The 17,085-nt window shown below is 50.2% G+C and overlaps 1 protein-coding gene across 3 annotated transcripts in view; it reads left to right on the top strand.

Annotated features, from left to right (window-relative positions):
* The first annotated feature begins 4,553 nt into the window (after positions 1-4,553).
* Positions 4,554-17,085, top strand: part of CPEB1 (cytoplasmic polyadenylation element binding protein 1) — a 67,625-nt gene continuing 55,093 nt past the window's right edge. For 2 of the 3 annotated variants that reach the window (XM_075006563.1, XM_075006564.1), the window contains exon 1: positions 6,001-6,047. In XM_075006563.1, the coding sequence (XP_074862664.1) occupies positions 6,006-6,047 (42 nt within the window). In that variant the 5' untranslated portion in view covers positions 6,001-6,005. Of the gene's footprint in view, positions 4,659-6,000; positions 6,048-17,085 lie in introns of those variants that run through there. The other variant, XM_075006565.1, reaches the window with a different exon arrangement.

Below are 17,085 nucleotides of genomic sequence, written 5' to 3' on the forward strand. Positions count from 1 at the left end.
GAAAAGTAAACAGCCCTTGGTTGTAAGTGACCAGAGAGGAGGGAGGGGAATAACCTCCAGGGCTGTTCTCAGAACAAGTGTGGCTTTCCAGCCCTCGCCCAGATCAAAGCACCTGCTGGCAGGTGCTAGGTAAGCCAGTCCCTCTGCAGCAGGCATTAGACTTGGAGAGGCCAAAGACAGATGGGACCACCATGAGCTGCTGGCTGGGCCTCCTGTGTAACACAGGCCAGAGACCTGCCCTGAAACAAGTGCTGGCTCTGCTGGTGCAGGTTTAATTTAGACCAACACCCGCCCTGAGTTAAGAATTGCCCGGAATGGAGAATTGCCCCTCACCTTAGGTAAATGGTTCCAGTGATTGAATTCCCCTCACCGGTAAAAATGTACACCTCATCAGGTTTACTTCCAGCCTAAATGTGACCAGCTCCACATTCCAGCCCTGGGCCCTGTGCATCCCTTTGCCTGCACTATCAAAGAGCCCAGAAATAGCTGTGTCCTACTAGCTACTTACAGGCTGTGAGCAGGTCACCCATTAACCTTCTCTCTCTCTTACGCTGAGTAGCTTGAGCTCCTGGAGTTACTGCTGAAAAGCAGGTTTTCTAACCCTAGCATCGTTCTGCTGGCTCTTCCCTGCACCCTCTCCAGTTACTCGGTGCCACTGGTCCATCTGAGTCTTTTCCCATCCATGGGCAGAATAAACTGTATTATGTGCATCAAGGCCTGTTCCAATGTGCACCACCAATAGACGCACGCGCTGCCAGCTGGGGCGCTCTGCTAATCAGCTGGGCAGCACCTGAATAGCTCCTGGGAGGCCGCCCAAGAGCTCAGCTTGCAGGGAACACTGCTCAGTGCCCTTAAGTTGTGGACCCTAGAACTGGCTACCCTATGCCAGCTCCTGTTGCCCCAGTGCTAAGTACGGCAATAAAATAACCCCTCTGCTCCCGTGTGGGATTCCCATTTATGCACCCCCGGGATCACGTGAGTCCTCCCGGCCACAGCATTGTACTGCAACCTGATGTTGCCCTCCAGCTCTTTTCTGGAGTCACTGCTGTACAGAGCAGAATCCCCCGGTCAATGCTGACATTCTTTGGTCTTACGTCTGTCTCTATTCAAAGGCACATGGTCTGCTTGCCTACCCTAGTGATCCAGCTCTCTCGCTACCCTCGTCATTACCTGTCATTCCTGCATAGCCAATTTATCGGGGAAGACTTTATGTTTTCTTCTGGGTCATTAATAAAAATATTATATAACCGGATCCCCCTCAAAACAGCCTCACTCCTTTTACGGGTCCATTTTGAGACCTGGCAGGTGGCCTGTTTTACTCCATTTCTGTGTGCCATGTCACTCTTGTTTCATTTTCTAGTTACAGAATCTAAATGATGCACAGCACAAAGACAACAAGAAATCCTGTGGCACCTTATAGACTAACAGATAGTTTGGAACATAAGCTTGTGTGAGCAAAGACCCGCTTCATCAGACGCATGAGTGTACAAAGACAAATGCCATACCAAAGTCTGTTATTGAAACACGAGCCTTTATCTATCAAACTTGTAATCTATTAAAAGTATCTAATCAGTTTGGCAGGGTCCAGTTCCACAAATCCATGGCCATCAGCATTAATCAGATCTTCCTCTGATATACTTTACTGAGCCCTGTATTTGCTGTTTCATTATCTTCCCCATAGTCTGGCAGGTTGACAGGCCTGAGGTGGTCTAGTCTGTCCCATTTGCCCTTTTAAAATATTGCTATGACATGCCCTATTTGCCAGTTTTCTGTAACTTGCTTAGACCTTCAAAAGCAACATGAAAGGTACAGCTGCTGAGCCAGCTCCTTTAAAACTCTTGGATGCAGGTTGGAATCATTGGGTCTCCAGACCTCCTGATTTAAAAATGTCCAACTCTGGTTGCTGCTGCCTGAGTTACTACTTGAATGGAAAGTGATTCACAACAATTTGGCTCAACTATGCCATTTGCTTTTTTTCCCCTCTCAAATACTAAGCAGAGCTGTTATTGAAGGCTTCTGCCTTGCAGGATTCTTACTGATAACTTCACCATTTCCAGCTACACCTGGACAAAACTTCATTAGGAATTTTTTTGCTCCTAAGAACTTCAAAAACTCCCTCTGATTGCCCTTAAATTTGCAGGCCAGAGATTTCTCCTTTGAGTCAGTCTGTGTGGCTTACATGTTCCTGAGGCCTTAAGTTCTCCTTGTCCAGAATCTGTGTTTCCATTACCTTCTGTCCACATCCCCAAATTCTCCCACAGTTCCTGAAAACCTGAACCAAGTGAAACTGATGTCACAAGTCTGCGCGAGGAACCAAAATAGCACAGAGAGACGTGAGCTGCCTCTGTGTGTCTCACTCGTACACGCTGTGATATACATTGAACGTCAGCACAGTGGACTGTTTCACCACATGTGAAGGCATGGCGGGAAGGAGAGGGAGCTTGATCACACGAAGAGCTACACAATTTCCTCTGAATGACCGCGCAGCCTCCAGGCCCTTGTTGAAACCGATAGCAAGCAGCCCAGTGGGGCGGGTGATACCTGCCTCACCAAGGCCAAAATGATGTTCTTGCAGCAGAGTGCCTGGAAACCAGCAGGTTTGAAAAGCTGCCCAGACTTCCACCAGCAGCATCTCACGTGGTCAGGGTTTATTTTATGGGCAGAGTGTGGCAAAGCACCTCCTTTTTTCTCCCCAATCTGACCCCTGCCTAGACCAGTCTCATTACAGACAGATCATCTTCGTACTAAGAATTTTTTTTCCTAAAAGTTGCCAGTGATTGGAGCACAACTCGGCATTCTAGAGTACCAACAGCACCTAAAGCATCGTGTTACGTGGCTACGCTTCTGGCCACGTCCAGCAGCAGAGTACTTAGAATACCCATCTATGTTGTTCTTGATGTTGCCATCACCAGTGTGAACCAGGAGAAGAAATTTTGAAGGGCTCACAATCAAAGAGTGGGTTATATTAGGCATCTCCAGAATGGCCCAAACAAACAAAACCAAATGAAAAATATTTTCAACAAACCAGACAAGAATAAGGATCAGAGAGACAGCCCTGTTAGTCTGTATCTTTAAGAACAACAAGCAGTCCTGTGGCACCTTACAGATTAACATATTTGGAGCGTAAGCTTTCGAGAGCAAAGACCCGCTCCGTCAGATGCATCTGAAAGCTCATGCTCCAAAATACGTTAGTCTATAAGGTGCCACAGGACTTCTTGTTGTTTTTGCAGACAAGAATAATCCATTCACTAGTGCAGCCAATGGATAAACTCAACGGTGTTACCACCTGGGCCCCAGGCAGGCAGAGGTATGAAAACTGTGCCAGACTCTCGGCTGTGATGACTTAGCATTAGCTTCAGTGGATCCAGACCCTGAGACGTAATCTGACCCCCACCGGGTTTGTACGGTGACTTTTGTGCTTCAAACTTCGGAGCAGGGGACTGGAGTCAACCCTGGTGGATGCACACGCAGGCTTTGCAAAACAAACCAGCCGTCCTGCAGCACTGAAACAAAATAATAGATGAGGTGAGGAGCTTTTGTGGGGCAGACCCACTTCCTGAGACCAGGTCTACACGACACACCAGTGTGTGCATCAGTGTGACTTCATCGCCCAGGCAAGTGAAAACTCCACAGTGGGACAGCTTTACTGACCTAAGCCCTGGTGCAGGCAGAGCTATCGCCACAGGCGGGCTGCTGCCTCCCATGGAGCCACTGAAGCTCTGCCCCTGCACAGCAGCACCTTCCTCACAGGGCTACAGCAGCGCGGTAGCCCCGCAGGAGAAGACGCACCGCGGTCCCCAGAGGCTGACTCCCCCTGCAGGAATCTGCCTGCCCACAGGTGCTGGGGGGGCGGCGTCTCGTGGCAGCCGGCGCCCGGGGCAGCGGCACCGCCGTGCTACGGACGAGAGGATCGTTGCAGCCTGGCTGCAGGGCAGCGCCACGAAGCGAGGCGGAGGGCGGCCGCCCGAGGGGCCTGCGGGCTGGTGAGCGTGCGTGGACTTCCGAGCCCCGCGTGCAGAGCCCCGGCGGGGAGCGGGGAGCGAGCAGCCCTGCCCCGCCCCGCCCCGCCGTGCTGCCCGCTGGGGCAGAGCGCCGCCCGCCCGCTCGGGAGCGCCTGCAGGCTGCGCGGGGCGGGGCGGGGCGGGGCGCGGCCGGCCCCGCCCTTTGGCCACGCCCCTGGCCCCGGGCAGCGGCCGCCGATAAAAGGCTGCGGGGCGCCGCGCTGCCCGTTGCTGCTGGTGCGAGCCCATCCCACGCGCCCGGCCGGCCGCCCCCTCCCCCGCCCCCCCATGGCCTTCCCGCTGGTGAGTCCGGCGGGGCGGCGCGGCACGTGCTGGCCGGCGCGGCAGCGCGTGCTGCGGGCGGGGTGCGAGGCGCCTCGTGACGGGGTGGGGGAGGGGCCGGGGGGGGGCTCAGGGTTCCGCGCCTGGGTGGTGGGGGGGGGGGAACTGTGGGGTGGCTCCGCCCTCGCGGCTGCTGCGCCACATCCAGCTCCCCCGCCCGCGGGGCCGGGCCGGGCCGGGCTGGCCGGCAGGAGCGGGGCGGGGCGGGGCGCCGCGGGCGGGCCGCCCCCTCACGTGGTTTCACACGTTCGCGGAGGCGCCCGGAGCAGCGGCCGCGGCGGAGTCGCCTCCCGGTCCCGGCAGCGCCCCGGCCAGGTGAGGCGGCGGGGGCGGCGCGGCGGGGGGGGGGGGCTGCTGCTCTCCGGCCGCCCGGCGGGCGCATGTCCCGGTGCGGCTTCCCCCGCGCTCCCAACCGGCCGCCCCCCCCCCCCCCCCCCCCCCCCGCGCCGGGCCGCGGCTGGTTTGCTGCGCGTCGGCCGGGGGCGGCAGCCAGGCAGTTCCTCCCGGCCCCGCAGGTCCGGCTGCTCGGCTCTGGTTGCCGCCCTGCGTGGTGGAGCTCAGGCCTCCGCTTCCTGCCCCGCGGGGCCCGGCAGCTCTCGGGCCCGCTGGCTGGCTCAGCTTGGCAGGCTCCGTAGCGCCCCCCCCCCCCAGCGCCGTGTGCCCCGGTGCAGGGCTGTGTTCCTGCGAGGTGCGTTTCGACTTGGGCCATCGACTCAGGCTGCCGGGGCTGGAAGGGACCCCAGGAGCTCATCCCCTCCAGCCCCCTGCCCGGCGCAGGACCAGCCCCCACTCAGTCCTCCCAGCCAGGACGTGGTCAAGCCGGGACTGAAAAACCTCGGGGGGGGGGGCGGTCAGCAGGTCACTCAGGTGCCCCTCAAAGCTGCCACCTCCCCCTCCACCAGGGATTGAATGGGGGTGGGAGGGTGAAAGAAGGTGATGAACTTCCAGGCTTCTGACCTGTGTGGAGGTGATCCTAATGCTTTGAGCTCTGGTTGGCTGCTTAGCTGGGAGTTGGGAAGGGAAAAGCATTAAGTGGTGTGGAAATGACCCCCTACCTGTGACCCCCAATTATATTTTGTTCCCAGTAAATGATGCAAATGTGCGATTTCCTCCTCTTCCCCCCCCCCCCCCCCACAGTGTTGGGGTGTGAAATGGCTGACAACACTGAGAATCATCCCTTAGCATCTGGGCAAAACCAAAAAGCAGTCTTGTAGCACTTTAAGGACTAACAAAAGGATTTATTAGGTGATGAGCTGTTTGTGGGACAAACCCACTTCAGATCTGGAAATCTTCAGAATTTCCAGGTCTGGAGAAGTGGATCTGTCCCAGGAAAGCTCATCACTTAATAAATCTTTAGTCTTAAAGTGCTACACAACTGCTTTTTGGTTTTGAAGAAGGTAGACTAACACGGCTGCCTCTCTGTGACTATTCACTTAGTCCCTGGTTATGCTGGTCAGACCTCTTGAGGCTGTTGCGCAGTCTGTCTGAATTGTAGGGATGTTTCTACATCTGTTGTTAGCTCACTTTTTGGTGCTGTTTGCAACCTTAACCTCTAGATGTGCTTAACAAAAGCTGCAGAACAAGATAGCAGCTTCAGAGATACTGGACCCTGACCGTAGGAGCGACTGCACTTTGAGAAATGATGTTCCAAAGGAACCCAAGATGGCAGTGATCTTCCCCCTGCCCCCAGCACTTGGACTTGTGGTACACAAACAAACTTGTCAGCCATTTTTCAGCTACCTGGCTGCTGCCTAGCTGGCTGTGGTGATGCAATGTCGCACTCTAATTATAGCACAGCTTATTTGTGTTAGATAAGGTGCAAAACTTGAAGCATTAATTGATGATGGGAGTTATGGCCAAAGTGGCTATAATGTCATAATGCAACTTTTAACAATAGCTGAGTGTTTTTTGCTGTTCTCCCCAGAGTAACACTATTGAATTAAGGCTAGTCCAAGGTCAGATGCCAATGGGGCGTGGCTGAGAATCAGGTAGGGTTAGTTGTTTGCTGCAGCGGCAGCAGCTGGAGAGACCCTAACCCAAGCTCTGTATTAGGAAGTCGATCTATCCTGGCTCCCAAGGGTGTGATACCCCTGGAGCAATGCCAGTGTGGCTGTAAACGCAACTAGGGCTAAGGAAGAATTCTGTCAACCTAGCTACCCTGTCTTGGGGACGTAGGTTACCTGTTGCCCTATGCTGAGGGGACTAACCTGTTCAGAGATGGGTTGACACTGGCACAGCTCTAGCATTTCAACTGCAGCCGAGTCCCATTGCTGTAGGATGTGTCAGTACTATTGTGTGCTGCCGCAGCTGTTCTGCAGTGTCTGTCATGTGGTCAGGGCTGAAAGTTGAGGGGGGTTGTGCTGCAGGCATACCAAGTTCACGGGGCTCCAGTGGGCGTCAGCTCCCAGCCCCGTGGTAGAGGGCTGAACTGCCCTGCCAAATCAGGTGAGTGTAGCAGTGTTGCACAGGGGTGTCTGGGGTTGACACCAACTCCCTCCACCCAAGACGTTGTTGTACTGACCTGGTGTAGACACAACTGGGCTCATGGCGTTTGTGCCTCTCAGAGGGAACTTGACCACACTAAGAAGCATCTATATGGCAGTGGAGCCAGCATTTCCTGAGCCAGTGGTTCTCAACCAGGGGTATGCAGCGGTTCTTCAGGAGGCCCTTTCGTTCATCTAGCTGTATGCCTAGTTTTACAACAGGCTACATAAGAAGCTCCAGCAAGGTCAGGACAAAGTAAAATGCCATAGAATAACTTGTTTCTACTGGTCTGTATGCAGTGATGCTACTTACGCCCGATTTTTGTAAGCAATCAGGCAGGCTTTAAGTGCAGTGAGACTTCACGTGTGCAAGATAAATCAGCCTCCTGAGACAAGGACAATAATCTAGGAAGGTTTACGCTGGCCCTGATCTCCCCTGTGGCTGCTTTCAACTTAAGGGCCACTGTGGACTCCGGTAACATTGGGGGGGGGAAAAGGTTTCCTTTTCCTGATCTGTTCTGCTCCCCATTGCTCTACTTACCAATCCAGTACCGCTACCAAGGGGTCTCCTGAAGCCACAACTCCTTGCATTTCCCTTCTGAGTTGCCTGTAGTCTGAGTTCTTCATTAGGTATCTTAGCGATATGTCAAGGGAATTCTGGGTCTCAAAATATGCTCACTAGCTGTGAGGTTGGAGTGACCCTGGCCTCAGGCTGGCCTACGGAGGTGTCTCCCAGAGCTCTTGGGGACCAGCAACTGTAGATAAGCAATGGGTGGAAGGCTTCAGCATCTTGCTAGCAGGAACTGTTCAGCATGGCTTCCTGGCTCTTATAGGCAAAATTGAGCTGTGCAATAGAGTGTATCTTCACTTGGTTATAACTCTCCTCTGCTTGGGAAGCGAGTGGTATTGAGCACTTGGCTAGACAGTGCAATTTAAAATGGGTGTCAGATGACAACGCAAATTCAGCTTAGTTTTGGTTTTGACTTGGGCGTGAGTGTAGGAGTCCAAGTCCCCACAACAGAGCCTCAGCTAATGTCCATGGGAATTGTTCGTAGAAGCTCAAGGATGGAATGTGGCCTGTATGTAACAACTGACACTTGTTAATGTTCCATTGTCCAGCTCCTTAACTGGTCGGAAAGTCACCCCTGTCATCCTGCTCCTCAGCTGCTGAGTTGTGCCCTTTTCTCTCCCACAGTGTCCCCTTTCCCCTCTGTGTCGCCATCGTTGCAGCAGTTCCTCATGCTTGGCCTCCAAGGCTTCTGCCCCATCCTTCATTCTGTCTACTAAAATGCAGTGCTGGGTTGTGCACTTGCACCCCAATTTGTCTCACAGGGCACCCAGGTAAATCAACTGAGCAGACTCCGGCCCATGGACACTGACGCACCTAGCTTAAAATTTCTTGGGTCCTGTCTGCACTACACAACAAGTTGTACGTAAGGGAACTCTTAACCTACATGCCTCCAGCTTCCATCCAGGGCACATCCCATGATCAGTCTTTTATAGTCAAGCCCTAACATAAATCCACATCTGCTCCAGTCCTGCTGACAGACCAAAACCATCAAGATCTCTAACGGTGGTTTGTAAAACTTAATTACCCACCAGGAGAAGTTTAAAAAAAAAAAAAAAGACAGGGCCAGAGGAATACCCAGAAACCAGCTTCTTCTAGATAGGCCCAAGAAGGTTAATAATAGAACCCTGCTTGTTTTCTCTAGCCCCCAACTCAAACCCTTCCAGTGCATTATGGATAATCTGCATCCTATACTGGAACATGAGGCTGCATTGTCACAGGCACTAGATGACGGACCTGTGTTCCTACCAACAGCTGCCCAGCCTTAGGAGAATTCTCACCAGCAACCACAGGCTACACCACAGAAATCCTAATCCTGGAACTTTTCCTTGCATCAAACCCCGTTGCCGACTCCGTCCACATTTACGCTGGAAACACTGTCACTGGATCTAACAACATCAGTTACATGATCAGGGGCTCATAACCCTGCACTTTCACTAATGATGCATGCCAGCAATGCCCCTCTGCCATGCTTATTGGACATACTGGGCAGTCACTTGTCCAAAGACTGAATGGACACAAATTGGGCATTAGGAGTCTGAATACGCTTCAGTTTAGCAGGTCGTAGTATCCGACATTTAATAGCGTGCATTCTAAAACAGAGTCTCGAACACCAGATTACGAAGGGAAACCTCTGAATTGGAATTTAGTCTCAAGTTTGATACTTATTGCCTTGGACTCAAAGATATCAATTACCTTAAGCATTACAAGGACAATTTCCCCACCTTTGATATTCACAATGATCCCAGGCACCCACTTAAACACTTGCGGAAATGTCTTTCCCATTTCCCCCACCTTCTTCTGTCCTGTCGAGCTGATTCATCAGTTTACTTCCTTTTTTCCTATCTTCTAAATTTTCCATCTCCGTTATCAGGATTCTTCAGATCTGAAGAGTGTGATCCACAACAGCTCATTACCTAATACATTATATTAGTTTTTAAGGTGTTACAGGACTGCTTTTTTGTATTCTGGACCAGAGTGTCTCAACCGTCTTAAAAAGAACCCCTTTTTGGGGTGGGAAAAAAGTAGCCCCAGACTTCTCTTGCTTACTCCAAAGGCTCTGCCTACCACTGGTTGAGAATCATGGTCCAAAAGTAATCTGAGGTTTTGAAACAAGTCATTCAACCTTTTCTAGATTACAGTAACCTTTTCAGGAGTCGGATTTGTTTTGAATACCACTAGGTTACACCTCACTTAAACAACTTGCAAAAATTTCAGACTACTGAAAACTTGCTGAGTTTCTACCATCTAATCCAATAAATTGGAATAGAAATATTGTACTTACATTTCAGTGTAAGGCATATGAAGCAGTAGAAACAAGTCATTGTCTGAGTGAACTTTTAGGTAGTACTGTCTTTACTCGTGCTTTTTATGTAGCCTATTGTAAAACCAGGCACGTAGCTCCATGAGCTGATGTACCCCTGGAAGACCTCAGCATACCCACGAGGGTATATGTACCCCCTGGTTGAGAGAGGATGCTACAGACCACCTAATTAGTTGTCACAGCATATTGAGAGAGGTAGATGTGATAGAATGAGGTTTCTAGGCACAGCTAGCAAAGTCAGTCCAGGGTATCTTTGCTTAAAATCTGGGCTGCTTACAGCCCCAGGCTGGGATTTCCTTTGCACTGCAGCAAATGCAATTGGCCACAACAGTACCTCTGTCCTCTCCTTGGCCGGCCAGAAGTCACACAAGGAAACCTACAGACTTCCCAGGCACTACGTCAGACCAGACCAACAGCCCCAGACTAAGGTGAGAGGTTATGAAACTAGTTTCGCCCAACACCACACAGATTCTTGTAGATCCCAAAGGGCCCAGCCACAGCCCCTGGTTGGTACATACTTGGACCTTACCCGGATCACCATGCAGAAGCCAGATCCTTAGATCAAATATCTAGGGGTTTATTAATAAAGAACGGTGTTAGAGAGAAATAGTGAAAGCAGTACTTTACATAGATTAATTCCAGTCACCAGTGCAGGCCAACCGTGTTCTGTGTTGATCCTTGAAAGTCTTTGCAAACATGCGTTTGAGGGGAGGGTCCCTTGTCCAGACGGGCCTAACTCATGAGGACTGAAGAACAAAAAAGTACCTGCCAGGTCTCGTCTTGTAGCTTGTCCATATGTGGAGGGAAAATTCCATTCTTCTGCCATAGCTCTTGGCATTCCACCTTACTCGGTGGGACTCTGTTCTGTGTTTCTGTTCATTGCAGACCCAGAAGGAGAGCCCCACCTTCACAAAACGTGTATTGGCCATCTGGGCCTTTGCTCAGTCTGTTCTCCTAGCTGGGTTGGAGCCCCACCTCCCACTGTGAACCTCAACACAGAAACATTTCCAATACAGCTGCAGAGCTAAAATCTGTAACTTTACATACAGGCTTGATGCAGATTTCTAAGCAGTGTACATGAATTCAGTGCATCGTTAGCTTTCATCAAACACACAGTCCAGTGTTTGATGCCAGTAGATACAATGGACGCACAAACCGGCTTCCCTATCAATCTAAAACCCAGTCACATCACAGCAGATCAAGGCAGTGGGATGGGAGTGGGAGACAAAAGGGGGAAATGTCCCCCAGTTGCAAATCTGAAGAAAGGGGTGGTCAGGAAGTAGGAAACAGGAAGGTGATGGGTAGGTCTGCTCTTAAAATGCTGCCTAAACACGGCTGCCCTGCTGTAGTGCAGACAGTTCTATGCTGAAACTCCACCTGCAGAGTGGCAGGAAAAGCTCGTCAGTTAATCTAGCACAGGCTGCTCTGGGCGTTAGGTCACATGCGCTATGTGATGTAATATGCAGGTACAGGGCTATACTGTAGACTGGTATAAGATGTGTTGCACTTCAGTGACCTAGACATATGTTACAGGAGCTGCAGAAACTGAGTTCTGGGCAAGTAAGAACTGGGTCAGACTGCTGCTTGCTGACTGTCACTGCATTAACAGGGCCAGTATTAATTGCTTGTTGTAGGGCTGGTCACTTTATTGCATGCCCTACTCCCTGCCTTCTGAAACCAGAGCAGCTAAAGCCAGCATGGCTTCTCCATCAGTCTGCACGCTAGCATGACAATATTGATGCTGCCAGGAATGTGCTGTGCACATCCGTTCCGCAACTTGTGTAGCTGTGGTATTTGCTTGCAAACGCTACTGACCCTGGATTGCTAGGAGAGGCATTGCCCAATGCAGTTCATATTAACAGCAAAACAGAAGCTGTATGGGAAGGGTGGGGCAGTATGCAAAGCGGGCATCCATAAAAACCTTCACAAAAACCTGGTGGCTCATGTCTGCTGCTCTCACATCTGATCAGGTATCTGGTTCTCATTCATCTGTTTGCGTTCCCTTATCTGGGTCTCAGCAGTAACTCTCCCTGGAAACTTGTGCCGATAACTTAAATGCTACAGTGCCAGATTCTGCAGGAGATGAATTGAGCTCTGTTTCCGATAGTGCTCTGTCCTTGTGACCATATACGAGGCTCCACTTAAACATATTAAACTTGGTGATGGGAATTCCAGGAGGCCACAGTAAAGCTCCTGTTTAGAGGGGCTTTTGCATGTCTCGTTTTTCTGTCATGGGTCAGAGTCTTCCCAAAAACCCACATACCAACAGCTGACAGGCCCAGAGCGCTTTTCTCAGCTGCTCAGGGCTCAGTTTGTGTTCCAGGCCTGTAATTTCAACATGGAGCCAATGTCCCAGGTGAATTGAAGCTTCTGATGGGAGCAAGGCAGGCAGCTGGCAGTTGGATTGGAAACACTTTCTTCTGCAGCATATTGGGTATTGAGATGAACTTGCATTGGGTCCCTGGAAAAAAATACGGCAGCATTAAGGGCCGCTGAATAGCTTTGCCTTTCATGCCACCAAAACTGTAAACTGCTCCTTTACCTACCAATTGGTGAACTGAATGGCAAGGCTGGAAAAACTGCTTTTGGAAGGTCTTACTGCAGGTTGACCTAGTGCAGATCTGGCAGCCTTGGGACGTGACTGGTGTTGGGCGAGAATTTGCTGGACCACGGGAGGTCAATATTGGCTAGCACATTACCAGCACCTCCACTGTATACTGAGCTCTTCAGTCCTCTAGAGGTAAATTAGAGCTAAGTGACAGCACAGAACACTGAGAGCCCTGACTGATGGCTGTAAACCAACTTTCTGGGACCACATAAAACCCAGCCACACCCAGGATAAGTGTGGCTGAAAATGCTGGATTATGGATGTTGCCTGGTGAATGTGCCAGATGACAGAAGTTCAACATGTACTTGAGCACTAGTGCGTAGGTCCCTTGGAGTTCCATTTTTGCAAAGGACTTTGAGATTTTGACGTTTTTCTGATGGTTTAATTAGGAACAAAACCCCAAAATTGAGATTTTTCTCAAAAAAATTCTGGAAGCATCGCTTTGGTTTAAACTAAAGGTTTTGTTCTGATAGTTTTGTCAGTCTGTTTGACTTTTTATTAGTGCAGTACCAAATTCCAAAACAAGTGATTTCAGTACAAAGTCAAACACTTCACACTTTTTAAAAAAAAAAAAAAAAAAAAAAAAAAGGGGATGGGGGGGATGTTTTTGGCATCTGAATATTCCGTTTTCTTTTTAGAACAAAACTTTGGCAAAATGGAGAATTGCATGAAGTATTTCCACCCCAAAGCAGGGGTTCTCTGACTGCACACTGTTCTGAAGTTGTTCTGATTCACTCTTTCCTGCCAAAGCAGCTTTGCAGGGCCTGTCTACACTCGATTGCTACATTTCCCTCACCAGTTCATCTGTGCTACCCTTAGGAGCACTGAGATGGCAGAGGTCTTAGGTGGAGTTAAGATACAGCTTAGGTCTTGTCCAGTGTTCCTGTAAGCTGAGCACTTGGGTGGGCACCCAGGAGAAATTCAGATGCTGCCCAGCTGGTTACCAGAGTGCCCAGGGTTGGCAGTATGTTGCCTTGGTGCACAACATTTATTTTGCCCACGCATACAAAAGTTAGAGGAACATGGGATTTGGAGGCAGGCAACCCAGGTGAATGTTTGGGCTGCTGTTTTTAATGACAAAAAAGAAAACTGAAGTTTCACACGTTTCAAATGTGGATTCATTTCCCACAAACACTTGATGTTGTCAGCCAGGCCCTTGAGGCATGAGGGAAGGAGCATCTGGTGCTGCTTCAGTCCCTGAGGGCAGAGATGAGAAGTAACCTTTGAACCAAAGGATTAGGATTAACATTATGAAGACTGCAACCTCCTGCAATATTCTCACTGGTCCACAGACCAGTTTCTTGGTGTTAGTACATTTCAGTTATTTTAAGAACTCAAGTTTAGAGGAAACAATTTTTATTGCTTATGGCAAAAATATATTAGATTTACACCTCCCAGCGTGCAACTTGCCCTTGTACGACAGCGATAAAGCAAGCCTGTGGAGTGTGCATTGAAGTCATGAAATGGGCTGCACGTGCACTACAAAATAAGGTATTCAGAAAGTTAACCCATAGGGGCAGAACACTCTTACCGGGGTCACCATTTGGTCTGGGGCCTGTGCTGAGTCCAGCTAAAGCAGTAAAAACGCCTAGTGTGCCTGCAGTTACGCCAGGAGGTGTGTGTGTGCAAGATGTAGCTTATTCCTGTTCGGTAAGGAGTACCTGTGTTAGGCATCTACAGCCAGGAAAATCAGGCCCTTATTCCTTGAAGAGCTGTACCAGTACAGGCTATCCCTTGGATTCTGAAATGGGGTTTAAACTGCCAATTTTGCTGCACCAGAGTTCTCGACAGCACAGCTAATGATGGTGCTGAGCCCACGTTAGTTCCCATGGGAAGCTACTATAAAACACTTGTGTAGAAGAGGGCTAAGGGGTTGCTTGCTGAGCAGGAACAAACTCCACCATTTTAGACCAGAACCCTCAAGGCAGCCAGTGATCCAACTGCTCACATTTACCAGAAACCTTTCCTCTTGCTGTGTCACCCTAGAAATCCTGTTCTTTCAGTAGTGGTGTGTGTGCATGTAGCATCAAAGAACTAGAACAGGAAGGGACCTCAGGAGGTCAGCTCCAGTCCACTGCCCTGACAGCAGGACTAAGCACCATCCAGAGACTCTAGGACCATCACCAATAGGGGTCTGTCTAATCTGCTCTTACATATATCCAGCGATGGAGATTCCACAGCTTTCCTAGGCAATTTATTCCGGTGTTTAACCACCCTGACAGTTGGGAGGATTTTCCTTATGTCCAGACTAACCCTCCCTTGCGGCAGTTTAAGCCCATTGCTGCTTGTCCTGTTCTCAGAGGCTAAGGAGAACCATTTTTCTACCTCCTCCTTGTAACACTTTTAGGTACTTGAAAGCTGCTATCATGTCCCTTTGGTCTTCTCTTTTCTAAACTAAAGACCAGTTCTTTCGGTCTTACCTCGCAGTTCATGTTCTCTAGACCTTTAATCATTCTTGTTGCTCTTCTCTGGACCTCCTCCAATTTCTCCATCTTTCTTGAAATGTGGTGCCCAGAATTGGGCACAGTACTCCAGCTGAGGCCTGATCAGCGCAGAGTAGAGTAGAGGCGAATGACTTCTCCTGTCTTGCTCACAACACTCCTGTTAATGCAGCCTAGAATCACGTTTGGTTTTTTGCAACTGTCACACTGACTCATATTCAGCTTGAGGTCCACTGTGACCCCTGGATCCCTTTCCTCAGTACTGCTTGCTAGATGGCCCCTTCCCTTTCTGCAAGTGTGCAACTGATTCGTTCCTTCCTGAGTGGAGTACTTTGAATTTGTGATTATTAAATTTTCATACTGTTTGCCTCGGACTATTTCTCCAGTTTTGTCCAGATCATTTCAAATTCTGACCCTATTCTCCAAAGCAGTTGCAACCCCTCCCAGGTTGGTATCATAGAATCATAGAAGAGTAGGACTGGAAGGGACCTCGAGGGGCCATCGAGTCCAGCCCCCTGCTCTCATGGCAGGACCAAGCACTTTCTAGATCATCCCTGAAAGCCATCTATCTAACCTCTTCTTAAATAGCTCCAGTTGCGTGCTTAATAAATGTGTTCTCTCTGCCAATATCTTGATGAATATATTGAACAGAACCAGTCCCAAAACAGACCCCTTCGGAACCCCACTTACGTCCTTCCAGCATGAATGTGAATCATAACTTTCATGTGTCTAAATGCACAGGCTTGGCCATGAGTGAAGCTGCTAAGACTTCAGGTAAGCAAAACACACCCTTGCCCTGGCTTATTTAAACCAGCCTTTTGTCGTAATTTGGTTCCACTCAATCAGGTGATGACAACCCAGTACAGAGAGACCCTTTCTGCAAAGACTAATGCTTCAGCAGTTCTCCATGCCGTCACTTCATCCTGCATCACCACAGATGCTGCTCGCTGGAGAGTTCTCCAGATCGCCTATATTGGTACTCTGGTCTGAGTAGCCTGGTATCACTTTGTCTTCATTGCTACTTCCCGTGGTCTTGCACCAAAGCTATTGGTGGCACCCAATGCAGTGTTTTGAATCAGACCTGTAATCACTGAACCACCTGTTAGTGGTGCATGTCACCAAGATCTAGAAGGCTATATCGCTTGCTTAGCGTGTGCATCACCATAGTATCTGTATGCTGAGCAGAAAAGTATCTTATGTCTGTGAATCAAAGTTTTTGCTGTAAAAATATTTTTCCAGGTGGGGAAGTCAAGGAGCCGCAATGGGGAGATACAGTAAATATACCCTTTTATAAGGCTTGTAGAGCTTCGGGCCGTACCCTGCCAAACGGGTAGCTTTGTGAGCCGCAGGGGAAGGATTACTGGCACTGCTTCCCTGGGAGTTTTGATGTCAAGTTCTCACTTAAGGTGATGTGTGACTTATGGAGTGTAGGCTTGTGTCTGAAGGACTGAAGTGGTATTCGTGCTCTCATCTGAACAAAAGCTCGAACCAACAAAACCTCTGCATATCACTGACATGTAGGTCTGATCTGTGCTAGGATGGTGAGCTGTATAGTTAGCTACATCTGAGGCATGGGAAAAGCCAGAGCCCTGTGAAGTACCGTAAGGGAGTCTCTCCCAAGTGTAGACCTTGCTAGGCTGATGGAGGACTTCTGAGGTCAGCGGCTGTCAGCACCAATTGAAGAATCCTGTTGGGATAGGCAGCGTCTGCCGGAGCACGGTAGCATTTTAAGAGTGGAAAAGCGGTTGGTAAAGCTACCTTAAGTCAGAGTGTCAGTCAGTATTTAGGGCACAAGCAGGCAAGATCCAGGCCACATGTGGCCTGCCCCTGCTGCTGTTTGTCGCACTCAGCACTGTGGGGAGAGGATTTGGGTGCTATCCCTGCCCCCAGCAAAATCTCCTTTCTGATTGGCTGGAAGCCAATTGGCGGTGCAGCCCAATTTCTCAGCTCCGTTGCCTGGCTTCTAGCCCTCGAGTGGAGAGGTTCTGGCAGGGGGACAGCACACAGAGGTTCCCCAGCAGCATAGAGCAGAGTGGTCTAGGGGGTGCTAGCAAGTCTGGAAGCTTCCTGAATGCTGTTTGGCTGGGAGCTGCTTAGGTGAGCAGCTGTCTCTGGCACCCTGCTGCACCCCAACTCCCTCCCAGACTTGGGATCCTTACCCTTTGCCTCAGGAACCCTCTGCAACCTTCTTTCCCAGAACCTGCACCCCTTCCTGCACCCTTTCCTCGGGCCATAATCCTCTCCTGCACCCCAGTCCCTTTCCCCAAGTTGTAACTGCCTTCACCCAAACTTCCTCTGACATTCCCCCTGCATCCCAGT

This window comes from Carettochelys insculpta, chromosome 12 (assembly GCF_033958435.1).
Source record: "Carettochelys insculpta isolate YL-2023 chromosome 12, ASM3395843v1, whole genome shotgun sequence".
In the NCBI taxonomy this organism is placed as follows: domain Eukaryota; kingdom Metazoa; phylum Chordata; order Testudines; family Carettochelyidae; genus Carettochelys; species Carettochelys insculpta.